The 22928-nt window shown below is 40.5% G+C and overlaps 1 protein-coding gene across 1 annotated transcript in view; it reads left to right on the forward strand.

The window, feature by feature from the left end:
* Positions 1–437: 437 nt before the first annotated feature.
* ACBD6 (acyl-CoA binding domain containing 6) overlaps positions 438–22928 on the forward strand; it is a 149363-nt gene continuing 126872 nt past the window's right edge. The window contains exons 1-3 of the mRNA XM_080648452.1: positions 438–1260; positions 8887–8951; positions 12437–12533. Coding sequence (XP_080504578.1) covers positions 1039–1260; positions 8887–8951; positions 12437–12533 — 384 coding nt within the window. The 5' untranslated portion in view covers positions 438–1038. The remainder of the gene's footprint in view (positions 1261–8886; positions 8952–12436; positions 12534–22928) is intronic.

Consider the following 22928-nt stretch of genomic DNA (forward strand, 5'->3'; position numbering starts at 1 on the left):
GCAGGAGAAAACAGAAAAGCTGAGGGTTCTTACAGTAAAAAGTACATTTTGAGAAGAATCAGTCCTGCATTCTTAGCCTCTGGATTGGTTCTAGATGGTGATCCTCGGAACATTCTTTTGTTTGCCCTTCAGGGAGTTATCAGACGTATATCTGAAAGTCTGGTGTATATGCAGGCGTTTTCGCAGGACTGGGAAGTTCAAAAGTTTCCGTTTGCAGGCTAGTTAAAAACAACAGAATCATTTCCTCGTAACTCAACCTATTTGATTTTAGTAGTTTAGCAGCTTGACTATAGGCGCTCCATTTTATTTCTTCAAGCCAAACTGTCCGACAACAGATGCAGGGATCCCAAGCCTCTTTGGGGGCGTCTGGGGCACAAAATCGGGGAGGCGGGCGCGAGGGCGGAACCTTAGTCCTCACTTCTGTTTCCCGCGACTCCACCCCTATGGCTACACTACCAAACCGAAGGTCTCCTTCCCCTACTCCTGTGGCCTATTCCGAGCACGGTTCCGGAGTTTGAGACTAACTTCAGCTAAATAAGTAAGGACCATTTTCCCAAGCGGCGTCTCCCCAGCGCGGTCCCGCGAGCCCCCCAGAGAGGACGGCGCCGAGCCTGGAATCGCGCACGTGACCCCCAGCTGCGCCGAGCGTAGCAGGGCGCGTGCGCGTGCGCGTGCGCGTGCTCAGCGTGCACGCCGCCCGCGCTCACGTCGCCCCGCCCCCGCCGCACGCCGCTTCCACTCCTGGACCGGCTAGTTGCGCTGCTCCGGGGTCCCCGCGCGGCTGGAGGGGCCCCAGCCGCCCCAGCCCACAGTTAGTCCCAGGAAACTGGGGGAGACGGGGTCTGCAGGGGAGAGCTGCAGAGAGTGGCGGAACCTGCCCCAACGCCCCGGGAGAGAAGGGGAAGGAGGCAGAGTGAGGGGAGGGAGCGCGGAGGAAGTGAGCTGGGGTCCGACGCCAGCGCGGGCTCCGGTCGCGGACTAGGCGGCCAGGCCCCCGAGCCGGCGTGACTCCCGACCTAGAGAGGACCGAGCGGACACATGGCCTCTTCATTCCTATCCGCGGGGACCACCACAGGCGACAGTGGTGGAGAGCTGAGCTCGGGGGACGACTCCGGTGACGTGGAGTCCCTCCCGAGCCCCGAGAGCGGGGCGTCGCGGAGCCTGGCCGAGCTGTTTGAGAAGGCGGCCGCGCACCTGCAGAGCTTGGTTCACGTGGCCAGCAGGGAGCAGCTCCTGTACCTGTACGCCAGGTACAAGCAGGTAAAGTCGCAGGGAAGGGGAGGATGCGGGAGAGCGATGAGAGGCCTTCTCTTTCCAACAAAAACTAATAGCAAATGAGCATGGTAAATGGCTAGTAATGGTGTGTGTGTGTGTGTGTGTGTGTGTGTGTGTGTGTTTTGTTTGTTTTTTCATCATCCCTTAAAGATTAGCATCATTACGGACATGGACAGGACCTGTCTGCTCTCCTAGGAGTGATGTGTAGCGGGACACTGAGTAACAGTTTTCCTATGTCTTCTCGGACTTGCTCAGTGACTTTGCTGCACTTAAGCTTTTACCAGCTTTAGAACCGTTACAAAATGAGGATGACAAAATAAGATTTGTCAGTCACTCTTGCCAAAGGGTCATATGGATGTAAGGTTAAAAAAAATATTGTGAGATCCAGGAGAATAATATGATTTGTTACAGAGAGGAAGGAAGAGGGATAGTTAGTTAGAAACATCGATGGGAGAGAAACATCGATCAGCTGCCTCTTGCACACCTCCTACTGGGGATGTGCCCGCAACCAAGGTACATGCCCTTGACTGGAATGGAACCTGGGACCCTTCAGCCCGCAGGCCGACGCTCTATCCACTGAGCCAAACCGGTTAGGGCCGTAGACATGTTTTGGCTGCATATGCTAAGAGAGTAGGTAACTTGCCTAAAGTCATACAGGTAAGTCAGTCAGAACTAGAACTAGCTTGTAGCGCCTGACCCTAAGACTGAACTTTACTTGGAAATAAAAATAATATCATTTAAGACATTTTTAATATGTCATTCAAAGAGATATTGGGTTAGGTACTAGAAGGAAAAATAATCGCTTTATCATAATCCACAAATACTTACTCAGCATCATTTATGTGCAAAACTCTTGGGTATTATGCCTACAGGGAATGCAAAGAAGCAAGAGCATCATGATACTTATCTTCAAGAGACTTACTAATTTACTTGAGTCTAGATTTAAACTTGCTGACAAGCATTGCTGACAAGCATTAAATAACAATTCAGGAAAACTCCAGTTCTTTAGAACACTGGAAGCAATGAAGTGCTGGATAATAGCCCATTTTATTTTATGAAAGTTTTAAAAACTTTTGCCTCTTGGTAGCTATTTTTCCCTGTTGTTTTTTTTTTTGTTTGTTTGTTTGTTTTTTACAGAAAGGAAGGGAGAGGGATAGAGAGTCAGAAACATCTATGAGAGAGAAACACCGATCAGCTGCCTCCTGCACACTCCCCACTGGGTATGTGTCTGCAACCAAGGTACATGCCCTTGACCAGAATCGAACCTGGGACCCTTGAGTCCGCAGGCCGACGCTCTATCCACTGAGCCAAACCAGTCAGGGCTCCCTGTATTTTTTTTATTTTTAATAGTTGTGGGGTCCCTCTGTATTCTTCAACTGAATATATTGAATAGAGATGAACCCTTCTTTTGAAGACTGATGAATATTAGTTAAATTGACCTGAGAGATAATTGTAGACACCGGTGGTATAAATCATAGTGTTGAATGAAAATTGCCCCTGCATTGGCCTTGAATTTGCTTTCTTGTAAAAGTTCTTGATATCTATTTTATCTTTGGTCACTTACATTAAAGTAACATTAAAAGGAGATTTCCAATTATTTCAACAAGAATTTATTGAATATTGTGCTAGGATTGTAATATGTTTAACTGATGATTCTCTGGGCAGTATAAGACTAATTTTCTCCAAATTCCCTAGAGAACATTCTTTCTAGGACATACCTTTATTATTGATATTAGCGTCATCATTATTAAAGATTTTATTTCTAAGTCATCAGTGAGCTGCAGTCACCTGTCAGCCTCTCTGTCTCAGGTGTACTCACTCCATCCAGATAGCCTGGAAGAGGCGTGTCCCTCACCCTTGCAAGAACTTGATGGTAGGGTGTCTAGAAATATTCTGTATCTGGAAAATAAAATTCTTCATTATTAGAGAATAAGATTATACCTACCTAGAAATGACATCGGGATACAGTTTTCCTCAGTATCTTCTAAATAATTTATTTTTAACAGAATTCTGAGATTGTGTTAAAAATAGCATCTTTGATAGAATAATAAAGTTGAAAGTCTACAGTATAATTCCTGCATGGTGGAAAATTTCTCGTAAAATAATTACATTTTGTACTTTGGGCTGAATGAGGTAAGGTTGTCAGCAGGAAGGTAATAAAAATGAGCAAAGATATGAACCTTTTTTTCTCAGGTATAGCTTTAAACTTACCTAATAGCTCTTTTAGTTTCAAGCCTATGGCTACAAAATCATCTTTTAGTGAAATTTCAAAAAGGTCACACCAATTAACAGTGTGTTTTGTTTTTTGTGTGTGTGCACTAGCCTACATTTTCCCAGCAAAAGATAATTAATTGACACCTATGAAAACAATAGGACAATAAAAATTTCAAATTCCTTTTGGCTTCATTGTTCAAGAGCCTTCAGCACTAGTACAAGTCCTCCTACTTTAACCTGGGTACACTTGATTCACTGGCATTCACCATTGGCAACCTTTGTTGAAATATTCTGTTTCACGGGCACTGGATATGTCATATATATCAGAGAAAACAGTTTAGATGCTCTGTTAAAGTGGTATGTTTTATAACTCTGCTTTATAGTTTATGATTCATTATCTAATGATTTGGAAACTGCTACTTATGGTCCTAAAATGCTATAGTTTTATTTTCTCAGTCTTTTCTGGATCCAGAACTGAATTTTGGGGTACAAAAGCTCTGTATCAGTTGGGATACAGGTCAGCTGCAGGACTTTTATTTTCAGTTCACATAATAGTCTGAAGGTAGTTGATCTAGGACTGGTAGGGTGATTCTGCCTCATGAGATCATCCAGGGGCTTGGTCTTTTCCATCTTGTAGCTCAGCCATTCCCCAAGGCAGCAGTTCTCAAATTAGGGTCTGTGGACCCCAGAGAATGCCTGAGATTTTCTTAGGATCTGTAAGATCATACTATTTTCATAATAATACTAAGACACCGTGTATCTTCTTTCTGTGCTGTCATGGTGGATAAAACTGCTGATGCATTAGAATGAATGAAGACACTGGTTGTAAATAGTACTAGTATTCATATTTCTTTGCCACCATGCACTCAGAGTAAAAAAAAAAACAAACCAGTTTCACTTAAAAATGTCTTTGTCGAAGCAGTAAAAATTATTGGTTTTTATTAAATATGAACTCTTGAGTATAACTCTTCATATATTGTGTGTGATGAAATGGGGGTGCACACAGAGCTCTCTTGCTGCAGACTGAATTATGTTGGCTATTTCGAGGACAACCACTTATGTAATTTTTGAGTTGCAAACAGCTATCCACTTTTTAATTAAACATTTTTACTTAAATAGAACAACTCACAGATAAACTATGCTTATTCAGATGTGAGCATTTAGCAGAAAGTTTCTTGAAAATGATTGAAGTGAGCCTATCACTTTATGGAAAACAACTGATGGTATTTGTTGCCAATGAGAACATTTGAGCCTTCAAGTGAAAATTAGGAGTTTGGAAAATCTGCCGCAGGAGCTTGACAGCTTCCTAATACTGAAACACTTTTCTTATTATATTGGTGATTTTAATGATTGTGAACTTTTGCTTTTGTATAGTGAAATGTGTCAACATTTGGAAGGTCTGCATAACTTAGTAACCATGTTTCCTAAATATTGCATGGAGTAATGTTACAAGTTATGTGTGGGTATAAAAACCTTTCAAAGTGCAAGTCAGAACAATGGATTTTAATGTAACTGTGAAAAATTCATTCATATTTTTCTTCAGATTCCAGATTGCAACTAACCTTAAACTGTCACTGAGTTTTGGTGTGGCATCAAAGAAGAATATTCACAATTATCTGAAAATGCTGCTAAAATAGCTTTCTTTTCTAGCAGCATATCTGTGTGAAGCTGAATTTTCTTCATATACTTCAATCTAAGCAACATGTTGCAGTATATTGAATGCAGAAGTAGATTTCTGAGAATATATTAAGGCAGACATTAAAGAGATTTGCAAAATGTAAAACAATGTCACCTGTTTTATTCTTTTTGCTTTAGACTGATGGTTATTTTTTTAATATATTTTAATTTTTTTTACAGAGAGGAAGGGAGAGGGATAGAGAGTTAGAAACATTGATGAGAGAGAAACATCGATCAGCCGCCTCCTGCACACTCCCCACTGGGGATGCGCCTGCAACAAAGGTGCATGCCCTTGACCAGAATCGAACCTGGGACCCTTGAGTCCGCAGGCCAACGCTCTGTCCACTGAGCCAAACCGGTTAGGGCTGATGGTTATTTTTTATAAAATTTTGTTATGTTAACATATGAGTTTATTATTTTTAAGTGAATTAATACATAGTTTTAAAATGTCTTTTAAGCAGGTGTTCAACAAAACACCTACTTTCCTTAATGCTAAATATCCAATCTGACCCCAATCTACTTCTCAGGGATCTTGTAAATATCAGTAGCTATAACCCACATAAAAGCTCTTTGGGATCCTCAGTTTCTAAGAGTGTAAAGGGATCATGAGATCAAGAAGTTTGAGAACTGCTGCCCTAAGATCCTCTGTCCGTGGCCAGAGATAGCTCACCATCAGCACATGCATGATTTAGCCCGGGCAAAGGGAAAGGGAAGGACAAGCCTTTTTTTTCGTTTTAAGAAAGATACTATATAATAAAGAAGAAATATGCTAATTGACCATCACTCCGTCACAAAGATGGCTGCACCCACAGCTGAAGCCAAGTTCCCATAAGGAGCCTTAATGAGCAATCAGCAGAGACCTGAGGCTACACCCTCCCCCGCCCCCGTGGGGCTTGACAGGGGACCTCAGGCCACATCCTCCACCCTGGCACCAGGTCAGGGAACCTGAGGCCATGCCCCCCACCAGGTGGGGCTTGACAGGGGATTTCAGGCCATGCCCCCCACCCCAGCACCAGGCTGGGGGACCTCAGACCGCACACCCTGCCCAGCAGGGCTTGACGGGGGACCTCAGGCCATGCCCCTTGCCCCAGCACCAAGCCAGGGGACCTGAGGCTGCGCCCCCCCTGCCTGGTGGGGCTTGACAGGGGACCTCAGGCCGTGCCTCCTGCCCTGGCGTCAGGCTGGGGGACCTCAGGCCACGCCTCCTGCCTTGGCACCAGGCTGGGGGACCTCAGGCCATGCCCCCCACCCAGCGGGGCTTGACAGGGGATCTCAGGCTGTGTCCCCCACCTAGAGGGGCTTGACGGGGGACCTCAAGGCACGCCCCCTGTCCTGGTGCCGGGCCAGGGGACCTGAGGCTCTGCCCCCCGCCCAGCTGGGCTTGACAAGGGTGGGACTGGCCGGGTCTGGATCTAGCCCAACGGGGGCGATGAGGGGGGGTGGCGCGGCCGGGTCTGGGTCTCACTCAATTTTGAGGTGCATGTGTGTGGGCAGAAACTTGACTCTGGGTCCCCCTTTTGATGTGCACGAATTTCGTGCACCGGGCCACTAGTATTTATATAATTTTTACACACATTCAGTTCCCTGTGCCTGGGCAAGAGTTGCATGGCTATATGTAATGGATGACCACGTGAGGGCTGAGACTTCTGTTACTGTAGGAAAAATGGATAATAGATACTAGTTTTTGTTTCTGCCTCTGGCTGAAGTCTGGTTAAAAAAACAACAACAATAATAATAACTTTTTATAATGTCCAATAGTTAATCTCATTTAATATTTCTATCATTTCAGTAGTTCAGGTGATTTTAGAGATGCCAGAACTGAAGCCTAGATTCTGTGTAACATATATAACAAGGTTATAGTAAAGGAATATTGGACTGTGGAGTCAAACAGCCCTGGATTCAAATCCTGACTACTGATTAGCATTTACTAATGTGTAGACTGCAACAGCCCTCCTCAGCTGCTCTGTACTCATTTATAAAAGGCGTTTGTAATAGCAAACTTAACGGGATTGTTGTGTGGCTCGTTTGATATAACGTGGGTGGAGCTTTTGCGCACCAAATGCAGCTGCTGCTCTCTCACCTCTGTGTCCCTTCATAACAGGGCTGCTCCTGTGTAAGTGTACATTTTAGTAACAATTGGATTAATTATGACAAATTGCTAAGCAAATGATAGGGCTGATAATTATGATTTCAGAGATGGATGGATCATTGTGGACTGAAAGGGTTCTTAGAATCTGAACCTTGAGCAGGAGGTGGAGCATTTTGGAAAGCTCAGGGAAGCAGGGAAGGCATTTGTGATGAGGGGAATTACATTGAGCAAAACTCAATAAAATTCCGTAAGGCAGTGAGTAGACCAGTCTGGTTAGCAAGTAGACCATCATTTTGATTTTAGCAAAATTCAAGTGTAGAAGAGAAATAGGAGTTAGAAGATCCCTGAGAAGTGGATTGGGGTCAGATTGTATATTTAGCATTAGGGAAAGTAGGTGTTTTGTTGAACACCTGCTTAATACATTCACTCTATAGTCAACAGCCTTAAGTTAGGCACTATATTAGGTGCAATGATTGAGTTATATTAACACACATTTAGTCCCCTGTGCCTGGGTTTCTTGCAGGCTGTATTCTAATAGAAGGATGAGACTTTACACAAAACTTTCTAACACAAAATAAAAGTGAAAAGTACTGTCATAGATTGTATTATATAGAGTAAGTGTTATGAGAGTTTATCAGAAAGGGAGATCACTCTGGCAGTGGGAATCGGGCTGGATAGTTAATTCTGCTCTTGTGTCAATTTCATTTATGTTTATTCACAATGAAGCTAATTACTGCATAGTTTAATTGGATTAAAAATAAGTATTGACCACAAACAGAAAAGATTATTGTGGAATAGATGAATTTATATTGTTGAGAAACCCTTGAAATTTTTTGCACAGCTTCCAAAATAAATTTATATTAATTAGTTTCATAATAGGGCACTTTAAAAATAGTGTGTTTTATCCTGGAATTTGGGAGACATAAAATGCTATAGTGTTATGAGCATCAGTATACTAGTAAATAAACAATATTATGAATTGCGATCATTGTACTTTAAAGTTTGTTTATTGCAAACTTTAAAATTGTTCTGTATTTTAAGTAGTAATTAGGATTGCATAATCTATATTTATAATTTGTCATATATAATTTGTCTATTAACTTAGGAATGCAACTCTTTTTCACTCATTTTTTAAAAATATATTTTTATTGATTTCATAAAGGAAGGGAGAGGGAGAGAGAGAGAGAAACATCAATGATGCAAAAGATTGGCTGCCTCTGCATGCCCACATCAATGATGAGAGAGAATCATTGATTGGCTGCCTCTGCATGCCCTCTACTGGAGATTGAGCCTGCAACCGGGCATGTGCCCTTGACCAGAATTGAACCCGGGACCCTTCAGTCCACAGGCTGATGCTCTATCCACTTTACCAAACGGCTAGGGCTTTCACCCATATTTTTAAATGTATTATAGTATTAGATAAATTGTTTCATGCAGTAAGTAAAACCAGCCTATATTTAAAGTTTGTTTTTTGTTTGCTTTTGCAAAAATGTTATATTTTGTTATCCTATATAGATGCAAATATTTTCTAACCAGTAGTTACTAAGTACACATAATAACTTTGAAAATAAAAAAGTTTCTCTGGCATTTCTTTGAAAAGTAAGTTCTTGATTTCCTCCCTCTTCATTTAGGTCAAAGTTGGAAATTGCAATACTCCGAAACCAGGCTTCTTTGATTTTGAAGGAAAGCAAAAATGGTAAGGAATTACTTTATTGGGGTTGTTGGAAATGGTTTAGGTGTTTAGGAATTAGAAATGGATGAGCAGATTAAAGAATTATTTTTATATTAATCTCCCTGCTGTAGAGTGCTAAGGGCTGACAGTTGAGAAAGAGATTAAAAGAATCCGATTTAGCTAAGTCTCCTAAAGGATTTTTATTTCATGATGTTGGTATGTAAGTAGTTCACTACAGAAATACATTCCTTGCATAACAATAGCTTCTTAGAGAGTGACCATGTGAGCTGTTGCTGGAGATTTCCCTTTCCTGTCATACAGGCCCCCCCACTTCTTCCTCTGAGAAGAGCAGGTGAATCCCCAGTCCTTACTCTTCTCCCCGACCCTGTTTTATCTCATCTCTAGTGCTCTTCTGTTCCTTGCCCCACCCAACAGGAAGGAAGTGCTGACCATAATCTTTTGGGAAGAAGGGGGAAAACCAGATGCTTACTTAGTTCACTTCTTTTTTTTTTTTTTTTTAATATATATATTTTATTGATTTTTTACAGAGAGGAAAGGAGAGGTATAGAGAGTTAGAAACATCGATGAGAGAGAAACATCGATTCAGCTGCCTCTTGCACACTTCCTTCTGGGGATGTGCCCGCAACCAAGGTACATGCCCTTGACCGGAATCGAACCTGGGACCCTTCAGTCCGCAGGCCGACGCTCTATCCACTGAGCCAAACCGGTCAGGGCATTAGTTCACTTCTTTAGTGAATATGTAAAAGGATTATACCCTCCCCAGTTTTTTTGCTTGTAATTCAGAGGTTCCCTCTTAGCGTATGAGACCTTATTTCCTCTTACCTTGTCTAAATGAAAAAAGAGGACTTGCACACAATAGGGAACCTTAGTTATAGCAGGAAGAACTTTGAAGCATTAGCCCTGGAATTAAATGTATAGAGCAGCCGTGGGCAAACTATGGCCCGCGGGCCCGATTCGGCCCATTCGACTGTTCTATCTGGCCCACGGAGCCGAAAGAGCGGAGGGTTCTCTTGCTCTCCCCTCCGCTCCTTTACTTTGAATTTATATTCGTTCACACAAACACTCCATCCATGCTTTTGTTCCGGCCCTCCGGTCCAGTTTAAGAACCCATTGTGGCCCTCGAGTCAAAAAGTTTGCCCACCCCTGGAGAGGGTAGGGTTTTTAAAAAAAGAAATATGGTTGTAGAGAGAAGTGCTAAACATGAATTGTAATTTTACTTTCTAGAGCAGTGCTGCTCAAAATGTGGTCTCCTGGACAGGTTGCCTGTCTGAACTGTTACCCAGTTAGAGAGGCTGAGCTTGAAGCCAAATGTAAATCAGTTATGGCATCAAGCACACTGCTTGGTTCCGCTGACCTGTTTGTGTGTAGGACATCTCAGTGAAGGACGCAGTGCTTTGATTTTCATTCCGGCCCAAGGTTTCTTTGCTGGTGATAAAGAGTAGTTCTCCGACTGGGCTTTATTACTGTTGTAGAGAATACCTGACATAACTTTTATTGTGAGGTGTGCTTTTTAAAATATTTATGACAATTTATAACTTCATTATTTTTATCTTGTTTTAATTTTTTAAAAATAATTTTACGAAGTTTAGATTTTACAACCACTCTTAATATAATTCAGGCAAGAATCTAAATTGGATGCTAAAACCAGGAGATGAATAACTATTGGGAAGCAATTTTTATTCATACTTACCCACAATTTACTTATTAATTACAAAGAAGAAAACAGGAGATACTGCCTTTACCAAGTCCTCACTCTTATCACCAATGATGGGACAATCTGATATTGTGCCCTCTGACAGAATGCATTGTAAAGGACATGTCACCCGTGTATTGCTCTTGACAAAATATTTAACCTGATTCTAATCATGATTAATTGCTTTTGCCATGAACACTCTTTGGTGAGGGAACAATCAGATAAGTCCAAATGGATATTTTATAAAACACGTTTGGAGTCTTAAAAATATCAGTATCATGGAAGACAGAAAAGGCTAAAGATACATGAAACTCAATGCTGTGTATGAATCATGATTGGCTCCTGGTCTAGGAGAAGAAAGCTATGAAGGAAATTATTGGCAAATCGGAAATTTTATTGTATTGGTGTTAAATTTCCTCAGTTTGATATATGCTGATATATTTATGGGTAAAGTGTTAGGATGTATACAAGGAACACTCAAGAGATTCAGTAAAAATAAATTTAGAAATCTCAGAAAGGTGTTATATTTATCAGAGGAGCAGGAATGTGTTTAAGAAAATGTATGTCTGAGTTCTGGTTCACAGTGGATCAGTAGGTTTACTTCCTGGTGGACATAAAATCGGCAAGGAAAAACCAAGAAGGAGCCTGTTTTGGCAGCTTGCAGAAAAAAAAAACAAAACACTAAAATATTACTCTTGGTATTTATACTTAGGAAGTCCCTACCTTCTTAACCCATTTGTGTATTCTTTCTTTTTTTTTTTTAATATATTTTATTGATTTTTTACAGAGAGGAAGGGAGAGGGATAGAGAGCTAGAAACATCGATGAGAGAGAAACATCGATCAGCTGCCTCCTGCACACCTCCCACTGGGGATGTGCCCGTAACCAAGGTCCATGCCCTTGACCGGAATGGAACCCGGGACCCTTGAGTCCGCAGGCCGACGTTCTATCCACTGAGCCAAACCAGTTTCGGCCCATTTGTGTATTCTTAACTCTGTCCTCACCAGCCCTCACTTTTGAAGTTTCTGCGGAGGCCTCAGTATCCATGACTAGCAGATTAGATAACAGCAGAAGGGGGAGGTGTATTTTTTACATCTTAAACAAGAAGTTTGAGGCATTTTTCCAGGGAATGTTGTTTTGTGTGATGATTAGTTTCCACGTTACCAAAATGCTGTAAGCACAGTTAAGTTATAAGATGGGAACTACTTGTATTGGTCTATATACAGATCAGACATTTTCAACAGGGGTGTGAAAGTTGGTTTTGGAGAGTTATAAAATCTTAGATATTACAATGGTTTGTGGTCTTATAAAATTCAACAGATACGCAATATATCTGAACTACTAAGATTTCTTAGGAGAAGGTGATTAGAAAAAATTGTGTAAAATGTTCCTTAGGTGTGGTGAGAAGATCTGTGTAGACTAATGTAAATATAAAAAGAGAGGCTCGCCCTGACCGGTTTGGCTCAGTGGATAGAGCGTTGGCCTGCGGACTGAAAGGTCCCAGGTTCGATTCCGGTCAAGGGCATGTACCTTGGTTGCGGTCACTTCCCCAATAGGAGGTGTGCAGGAGGCAGCTGATGGATATTTGTCTCATCAATGTTTCTAACTCTCTATTCCTCTCTCTTCCTCTCTGTAAAAAATCAATATATTAAAAAAAAAAAGAGAGAGGCTCGTCTATGGCTTATTATATCTGTATCCCCAGACCTGTAAAATGTGTATGCCAATTTTTAAATAAAAAGAAACATGCTATTTGTGCTACTTACATACTTAATGATGGGTTGTTTGGGATATTCTAGGGAAGCATGGAAAGCACTTGGTGATTCCAGCCCGAGTCAAGCAATGCAGGAGTATATTGCAGCAGTTAAAAAATTAGATCCAGGTTGGAATACTCAGGTAAGACTTAATGATTACAAAAACATACCATGTTTCTCTCAAATAAATGTTTAAATCTAAACTTATGCAAAGTAACATTCTTAAAGTTTTACTTTCTCAAATCAAAAGATTCTAAATTTATTGCAGTATTTATCTACCTAAAAATACGATTGCTTAAACATTAATATAACCAGCTACTGATACTGAGAACATCTCTGAATTGTAGAGACTTTTAAAAAAGCATAACAATAATTTCAACCATGTAAAAACTCAATTTATTTCAGAATTTTAAAAGAGTTTAACATTAGTTCATCACTGTTAAGAAATGGTAGGTAGCCCTAACTGGTTTGGCTCAGTGGATAGAGCGTCAGCCTGTGGACTGAAGGGTCCCAGGTTCGATTCCAGGCAAGGGCATGTACCTTGGGTGCGGGCACATCCCCAGTAGGAGGTGTGCAAGAGGCAGCTGATCGATGTTTCTCTCTCATTAATGTTTCTAGCTCTTTCCCTCTCCCTTCCTCTCTGTAAAAAATCAGTAAAATATATTAAAAAAAAAAAAAAAGAAATGGTAGGTATCTCTTGGGGTTTGTTTGTTTTTTGAGCCCCTTCTGTGCAAGTACAAAATTATTATTGATAGGAATAAACTATGAATAACATGCTTCTGCCTTTATGTGGTTCAAAGTATATTATAGAAGATGAAACATACCGAAATATGATTAATCGTATAAAACAATAACATCCAAGTGCTAGGGAATCCAGTGGAAGCAGAGATTACTTTGGACTTTGGGGGCATTGGATATTGTTCACTTAAAAGACTCCTTTTCTAGTATACTTATTAGAGAACATCTATAAAGAATTTATTAAAGGTGGAGTTGCTACTTTATTTAAAATTTTTAAAGCCATGGTTGGCAGGTGTTTCAGTGGGATAAAGGCTGGATCATTACCATGTCAAAAATACAAATTGAATGTATTTCTTTTCAATAGAAATATTTAGGCCAAACTTTTTAGCAGTGAATGAATTCAGCAATTTTCAGTGTATCTGATAAGTTATTTCATGGGTACATATTAATTACTAGTATGAAGGAATTTTGCTCCATTAATCAAATTCTTAAAATGTCAGAGTTATGAGGAACCTTAAAGATTATGTATTATGACATGTAAAAGTATATCGTAACTGTGAGTTCAGAGTGGGACAGGTATCTTTGATAATGTGATTTGGGTGCCATTGAAACATTTCCTGATGTTTTCGATGTACGTGAGTATTCATTCTCAGAAACATATCATTTTATTAATATCTTTTATAGAACAAGTTTGCATACAAATATCCTGTATAATAAAGAGCTAATATGCTAATTAGACCGGACGGCAGAACGACCTTCTGGGATGACTTTCCGGAATGACCAGTGCGGGGGGCAGGGGGGGCGCGGAGCCACGATGCAGCAGGGGTTGCGAGGGCCTACTCTTGCATGAATTTCGTGCACCAGGCCTCTAGTATATCGTAACGGTCCTAAGAACTTAAAACCTGAAATTCAGTGGTCAAAACAGGTGCTCTCTGAGCTGAGCTCAGCCTAAACACATATGGCACGATGTTTAAAACAAAAAGAAACAAGACTTGAATGTCTTCAGATGGGCTCTTCAGGTCCTGCCACTGTGGTCTCAGTTCTTCTCTATTTATGCTTGACTGTTTCCATTGCCTGGCCTATGTAGACATTTGAGTTTATAACTCCTAATTAATGACAGAATTTATGATTTCTTAACTTCAATACCTTAATTACTAAATAAAATTCTGTTAACTATGACTCTTACAAATGTTTGCAGAGTCCATGTGTTTGGGTAGTTCTTCCTTATGGAAATCCAGACAGGCATTAAGGATGCTTTTAAAAAATATCTGAATCTCACCTATTGAACATAAACTTAATTTGTATACCAAGCATAATCAAAGGTACTTTCATATAAAGAGCATTCTTTAATACATTGTTCTAAATATATTTTGACATCATAATCTACTTGTAAAAGGGAATTTTGTTTCATATACATTAAAATTTTTAGTTCAAACACTCTGAGCTGGTCCCCTTTGTCTCAGTTTTTTCTCTTCGTTTTTTACTGTTAGGGGACAGAGCATGACCTCAGTCTCAAAAGATTTGATACTCAGTTCATAATCTTTCAGGTTAAAGACTCATTTTCTTTTAATGTTCATTTCTAAAAACAGTGAAATAATAACTCATATGCTAAATGTGCTGAGCTCTTTACACATGTATTCACCTTTGAAATCTTCACAAGAATCGTAAGAATTACAAACTATTGTCTGTATGTTAAAAATGAGGAAATTTAGGTACAGAGAAGTTGAGCACCTTGTCTAAATTAGACAGCTAATAAATGATGGTGCTGGAATTTGGGTCTATGCTTATGTGAATGTAGAGCCCCACTCTTAATCACTCTGCTCCCTGTTCTATAGCTTTATATATATATGTGTCTATATATGATCTTGGTTATGTAATGGCAGGATTTACTTTTTTTTCATCTTATCCATTCATAGATGGACACTTAAATTGTTTTCATATCTTGGCTGTTGCAAACCATGCTGCATGAACATGGGAGTGTAGATATCTCTTTGAGATCCTGATTACATTTCCTTTAGATATATACCCAGAAGTGGTGTTGCTGAATCATACAGGAACTATGTTTTTAATGTTCTGAGGAATCTACACACTGTTTCCTGTCATGGCTATACCAGTTTACATTCCCACCAACAGTGTACAACAGTTCTTTCTCAAAGTCAGGAATGTTAACATTGATTAGGTATTATTGGCAAATTGATAGTTCGTATTCAAATTTATCATCTATCTAAAGATGTCCTTTGTAATTTTTTTTTAAAATTCTGAATCATCATACAATCCAGGATCATGCATATCTTCCAGTGGTCCTGTCTCTTTAATCTCCTTTAATCTAGAGCAGTTTCTCAACTTTTCTTTCTTGTGATATTTTTGAAGAGTATAGGTCAGTCATTTTGTAGAATGTCTCTTATTTTGGGTTTGTCTGATGTTTCTTCATAATTAGATTCAGATCATACATTTTTAGGGGGGAATACCACAGAATTGTGTCCCTCTCAGTACATTATACCAAGAGAAACATGATGTCTCTTTGTCCCAGTGTTGGTTATGTTAACTTTGACCACTTGCCTAAGGTGGTGTCTGCCAGATTTCTCTACTGTAAAGTCCCTATTTTCCCTTTGTAATTAGTAGGTAATTTGTGGGAAGATAACTTTGAGACTACTATGTAAGTATCCTTTTCCTAATCAGATTTCACCCGCTAGGTTTTCGTCATATATATATATATATATATATATATATATATATATATATATATATATATATATAAAATTAATTTCAGAGAGGAAGGGAGAGGGAGAGAAACATCAATGATGAGAGAGAATCATTGATTGGCTGCCTCCTGCACGCCCCCTACTGGGGATTGAGCCCGCAACCCGGGCATGTGCCCTTGACTGGAATTGAACCAAGGACCCTTCAAGTCTGCAAGCCAGTGCTCTATCCACTGAGCCAAACCAGCTAGGGCTCACCCACTAGTTTTAATATCCATTAATGATGTTCTCCTCCACCATTTCTTCTACATTTACTATTTGCCATCCCACTATAAGGATGGGCTTTCCCTTCTCCCCCATTTATTTATTTATTCATTGTCAAGAACTGTGAAAGGTCTAGGATTGTATCCTACTTGCAAGCTAATAAGTTAGCCTGTTACTGTTTCTTAGATGATGGCAGAGGTACAAGACCATCTTGGGTCTGAGCCAAAGGACTTTATTATTCATGGCATGGCAAACTGCATGAGCTTCATTTGGTTTGCATTGGTTTCTCAAGTCCCCCAAATCCCCCAGGATGACGCAGGTGGGCCTAGATAGATTCCTGCATATGCAGTGGGTTGTGCTCTAGGGAAGGAGCACTGAGCTTTGGGAATTCACTTTTATAGCAGGTGGAAGCAAGCCTGTTCTTTGTCAGAGGTTGGGAAGACATTACATCATCCCTGAGGTGTCTCACTGCACACAATCCTGAGAAATGGCTCAGGTAAAGAGTGGTCAGAGCCTGGCATACTCAACAAGAGTGCATAGGGACACTTAGGGTCCATGGTTTATTGCTTCTCCCAACACTCATGTAGTATTTATATCAGTGTGTATTCATGGATTTTTATTTTATTCAGTGGGTTATTATTTATTACCACCATTACCTATTTGGCCTCTAGGAACCCCTTCACAATGGCTCCTGTGTCCTTTTGATATACCCCCATCATTCTTTGATCATTTTCTTTCTGGCACAAGATGTTTCAAGATGTATTAGTTTCCTACAGTTGCCATAGGAAAGAATTACAAACTGGTACTTTGTAGTTTAAAACAACAGAAATTTACTCTCTCTCAGTTCTGGAATCAAGGTCTAGCAGAGCCAGGCTTTCTTTGAGGGTTCTAGGGAAGAGTCCTTCCTTGCCTTGACCAGCTTCTGGTGACTTCAGGTATTCCTTAGCTTGTGGCAGTGTAACTCCAATCTCTGTCACTATCTTCACATGGCCTTTTTCCATGTGTGTCTGTATTTAATCTCCCTTTCCTTTCTCTGATGTAGACACCAGTCATTGGATTTAGCCCCCCCCCCCCCCTTAGACCACATCTTATCTTTTTCTCCTTCAGCTTTATTGAGATATGATGTTTCATATTGAACCAAATATAAAATGAGGCCTTTGTCCTTTTTTTTGGTCATTTGTTAAGGTATTATTGATCTTATTCATTCATTCTATTCATTAATTGTACACTTGCATGTGCGATTTATATCTCTAAGAGCTAGAGAAACAGCAGTGAACAAAAGAGAACCTTCCCTGCTCTTAGGGAGCTTGTAGTCTGTTAGGCATGAGCAATTAAATAAGTAAGTGGGTGTTATGTATTAGAAGGTGATTAGTGCTATGGAAATAAAGCAAAAGAGAAGGTTAGGGTGTACAAGAGGTGGGGTTTTAAATTAGATGGTCAAAGAAGGCTCATTGAAAAGATGACATTGAGCATACATTTGAGATAGTGAAAGAGTGAGCCATACAGTTATCTGGGGAAGAGCATTGCATATAGAAAAAAGCCAGTGCAAGTCACTCAAGCAGGCTCATGCCTGGTGTGCTCTGGAAACTGCAAGGTGGACTGAATGGTATAGGATGATGGGCAGTGGGGCAGAGAAGTAGGAAATGAGGTAGGATGGAGCACATGGAATAGCCTATTATAAGGATTATGGCTTTTACTGTCAATGACAAGGGAAATACTCTGATTGTAAAGTTATAAAAGATACGGTATTCTACATTGTCCAGTAAATATTTTAATGAAAGTAATATAGGCATATGGGAATAATTCCAACAGAATGAAAGAGTATAAAATGAAACTTTATAAAGTTTCTTGCCCCATACATTATTATATACTATTTTTAGAACTGTCTCTCCACTTGTGACTGTTTCTGTAATTCTGCATTGCTACATCTGTAACACTAAACTCTAAATGCTTTCTTTTAAAGAAAAGCTTTTTGTAAATTGAACATTTGTCTGACATATAAATGAGGGTTAATTTGGGTAGTTCCTACAGTTTCATTTCTGTTTACCCTCTTCCTCAACGATTTTCAACTAGTGTCCTGCAAGAATTTTTAAAACATGCAAAACCTGACTAGTCAGGGGCACTTGGACCTCTTTTCCCTTTTATTGTAAAATTAAAAAATGGTAACAGCCAACATAACAATAGCCATCTGGTATGAATGCCCTGTCTTGAACCATAAATATATCCTATATAATAAAAGCCTAATATGCTAAGTGTCCAGTCGTCCATTTAACCAATCAAAGTGTAATTTGCTAATGATATGCTAAAGCCGCTCATCTGCTTGCTATGATGTGCACTGACCACCAGGGGGCAGATGCTCCGACTGGTAGGTTAGCTTGCTGCTGGGGTCCAGCTGAACGGGACTAAGTGAGATGGGCTGGACATGCCCTGGAGCCCTCCTGCGGTCCCTCCCTGGCCCCGATCATGCACCATTGGGGTCTCTCGGCCTGGCCTGTGCCCTCTCACAATCCAAGACCCCTCCGGGATGTTGGAGATCCGGTTTCAGCCCAATCCCGCAGGCCAGGCCGAGGGACCTAACTGGTGCACGAATTCGTGCACTGGGCCTCTAGTAAGTCATATAATAGAATTGCATCTTTGTCATGTTGTAGAAGTTTGTGTATGATTGGTTAATTCTGGGTATCAGAAATTCTTAGGCACCTGCTTTTTTAACAAGTCACTTTGGGGCCAAAAGAGTGGGTAATTACTATTATCTTTTTTTGGTAAATGAATCAAAATTATACCTATTATTTTGTGTCAGATTAGCAAAAAGTATGATATATTTTTTGGTGTGCCGTAGAATTTGAGTAATTTGTTTATGTATGCCATGAGATGAAAAAGGTTGAAAATCGATGCTCTACCTCCATTTCTACTCATATCTGTAAAACCTCTTGTGACCACCAGAGGGAGCAAAGTTAATTATAAAAAAGAATGATTTTCTCAGGAATTCTAGGGCTTTCTGTGTGTTTCAATAGTATTGTTAATACCTTGGTTCTCACTAGTCTCTTGCCCTTTTTTTTTTTTAATCCATTAGATCTTTAAAATTTGTATATTTACATGGGATCTTATTAGTAACTTTATCTTCATTTTACTGATCTGATAACTCTTAGACCAGCATCATTATATTGTATTTGTGTATTGTTAGTGAATATAAATAGTATAAATGGGAGAACTCACACTTTTGTTCTGATAGCCAAATAAGTGGTTATTAGCTATCCAGTAGCCATCTGGCCTTTTTGTAAAACTTGTGCTATTCATCATTGTCAGGTTATCTTTTACCTATAAAAAGTCATTGAATATCAGAGTAGATAAATTCATACATGTAGTGTACTTACCTATAAAGCTAATCATAACTTTTGAAATTTCTATTTTATTTTTTAATTTATTTTTTTAAATTTAATAAATCTTTATTGTTCAGATTATTACAATTGTTTCTCCTTTTTCCCCCCATAGCTCCCCTCCACCCGGTTCCCACCCCAACCTCTGCCCTTACCTCCCCCCCACTGTCCTCATCCATAGGTGTACGTTTTTTTGTCCAGTCTCTTCCTGCACCCCTCATACCCTTTTCCCCCTGAGAATTATCAGTCCACTCCCTTTCTATGCCCCTGATTCTATTATATTCACCAGTTTATTCTGTTCCTCAGATTTTTAATTCACTTGATTTTTAGGTTCACTTGTTGATAGATATGTATTTGTTGTTCATAATTTTTATCTTTACTTTTTTCTTCTTCCTCTTCTTAAAGAATACCTTTCAGCATTTCATATAATACTGGTTTGGTGGTGATGAACTCCTTTAGCTTTTTCTTATCTGTGAAGCTCTTTATCTGACCTTCCATTCTGAATGATAGCTTTGCTGGGTAGAGTAATCTTGGTTGTAGGTTCTTGCTATTCATCACTTTGAATATTTCTTGCCACTCCCGTCTGGCCTACATAGTTTTTGTTGAGAAATCAGCTGACAGTCGTATGGGTGCTCCCTTGTAGGTAATTAACTGTTTTTCTCATGCTGCTTTTAATATTCTCTCTTTGTCTTTTGCTCTTGGCATTTTAATTATGATATGTCTTGGTGTGGTCCTCTTTGGATTCCTTTTGTTTGGGGTTCTCTGCGCTTCCTGGACTTGTAAGTCTATTTCTTTCACCAGGTGGGGGAAGTTTTCAGTCATTATTTCTTCAAATAGATTTTTAGTATCTTGCTCTCTCTCTTCTTCTGGCACCCCCATAATTCTGATGTTGGTACGCTTGAAGTTGTCCCAGAGGCTCCTTACACTGTCTTCATATTTTTGGATTCTTTTTTCTTTTAGCTTTTCCGGTTGAGTGTTTTTTGCTTCTTTGTATTTCAAATCTTTGACTTGATTCTTGAGTTCCTCTAGTCTGCTGTTGGGTCTCTGTATAATATTTTTTATTTCAGTCAGTGTATGTTTAATTTCTAGTTGGTCCTTTTTCATATCTTCAAGGGTCTCGCTAAATTTCTTTTAAAATATATTTTATTGCTTTTTTACAGAGAGGAAGGGAGAGGGATAGAGAGTCAGAAACATCGATGAGAGAGAAACATCGATCAGCTGCCTCCTGCACACCTCCTACTGGAGATGTGCCCGCAACCAAGGTACATGCCATTGACCGGAATCGAACCTGGGACCTTTCAGTCTGTAAGCCGACGCTCTATCCACTGAGCCAAACCGGTTAGGGCAAGGGTCTCGCTAAATTTATCGGCCTTTTCTAGGATATTCTTGTAAGCCTTATAACCATGGTTTTGAATTCTATATCCAGTCATTTGTTTTCCTCCATTTCTTTCGTTTGTGATCTGTTTCTTTGTCTCCGCATTTTCGCCGCTTCCCTGAGTTGGTAGGGTAGCTATGTGTGCTAGGTTTCCTATATGGCCCAGTGGGTCGGCCTCCCCAGTTAACCTGAGGTGAACACTCTTGGTGCACCCCTTTGTGGACTGTGTGTACAGCCTTGTTGTAGTTAAGTCTTGATTGTTGTTGGTATCACTGGGAGGAATTGACCTCCAGGCCAGTTGGCTGTGAGGATCAGCTGTGTCTACACTGGGAGAAGTTCGGTGCTGGAGACAGCCTTATAGGATCAGACTTGCAAAATTGCAAAAGCCTCTGTGCTCAGCTTGGATGGGGCAGAGTCTCAGGGTGGAGCAGACAGTCTTGGCTTTTCGTCAGCCCTGCCCTGTGTGCGCGCCTCCAGACCTCAGCCTTCCGCGGCTCCCCTGAGTTTCCGCCTGACAGTCCAGATTCCCCCTGTAAGAGCATGGGTCCCCAGGGGCTCGCCCGGAACTGGAGTTCAGTGCAGTCAGAACTGGGGTTCAGTGCAGTCAGGAGCTTCCATCTCCCTTCCACTAGGGAAAGCCTGCGGCAACCTCCGTATTCAGTCTTCTCTGCAAGCACGCGCGTGCGCGCCTCCAGACCCCTGCCCGCCGCGGCTCCCCCGAGTCTCCAAGTCCCTGTGTGCCTTTCTCTCTACCTGACAGTCCAGACTCCCCCTTTATGAGCCTGGGTCCACGGGGTTTCGCCCAGAACTGGGGTTCAGTGCAGTCGGAACTGGGGTTCAGTGCAGTCGGGGGCTTTCTTCCCCCTCCCACCAGAGAAAGTCAGCCAGGCACTCAGCCGCCCTTCCTCTCTGCAGGCATGTCTCCGTACCTCAGCCCTTTGCCGCTCCTCTGATTCTCCGTGAGCTTTTCTCTTTCCTTCTAGTTGTAGAATTTCCACTCAGCCAGCCTTCCTGTGGTTCTGGATGATGTCCGTTCTGTCTTTTAGTTGTAGTTTTGAAATTGTTGTGCGAGGCAGCAGGTTAGGTGCTTACCTATGCCGCCATCTTGGTTTCTCTCTCTGAAATTTCTATTTTAAAAATGATTAGATAGGTGTTTTTTTTTGCCCAGAAAATGATCTTCTTTGATATTGTTCTCATCATTCAGATTTAATTTTTGTCAGTTATCAGGTATTAGTGTTGAATTGGGTTTCTTTTCACTAGCTGCTTTATGCTAGAGAATTATTCTTTAAGGTACATTTTTTTCATGTATTGAACCTCTCGTCTTAGAAAGAACCTCATGTAACCTTTATACTTGCTAGTACTACATGTAGCCTATAGGCTTCTCAAAGCCTAAGACCATGTTGGATTCATCTTTTGTGTCCTGGCCGTACTGCCTACAAGGTATAGTATAGGGCACAGGTGCCTACTAAATAATTCCTAGATTATTCTAATGTTCTTTTCAAATAACACTAACCCCTTTGCATTTTTTTATCACCTATTTCTAAACATCTCCTGGCTCCTTTCTTGTTTCTTCAAGATCCAGGGCATAACTTATGCTCAGTATTAGGGGGATTGCTTTGTTTAATTCAGCTAGCATTTATAGAGCACATGCAGGATGCTTTTAATTTCTAAAAAAGACCTACCTAGAAGTAAGTAGAATATTCAGCATGTATGGTTAAAAGAGATTAAAATATATACACATAGAGAAAGTGAATTTTGAATTAAGATTTGAATGTTCACCACTTTTAAGGTGATAAGAATATTATGAAGCAGAAGCCTGCATGATTAAATATTGTTTTTCCCAAGGATTTAGCCTGTGTTGATGTTTCTCCCTACCATTCTTACGGTTTTAAATACAGCCTATGTTGATTCTAAATTTCCTTTTTAGCCCTGACCTTTTTCTGTGTGATCAGGGCTCAGAGTTTTTAGACCAGGGTCACAAAAACATATTTTTTAAAAAGTAAAATGCCTACAGGGACCAAGCCATTAAGATAAGGTAAATGAGTGAAGTGGGCTGGAGTTTGTACACAGTCATAGCAGTTGTGGCT

This window comes from Plecotus auritus (genome assembly GCF_963455305.1).
Source record: "Plecotus auritus genome assembly, chromosome: 12".
Lineage (NCBI taxonomy): Eukaryota > Metazoa > Chordata > Mammalia > Chiroptera > Vespertilionidae > Plecotus > Plecotus auritus.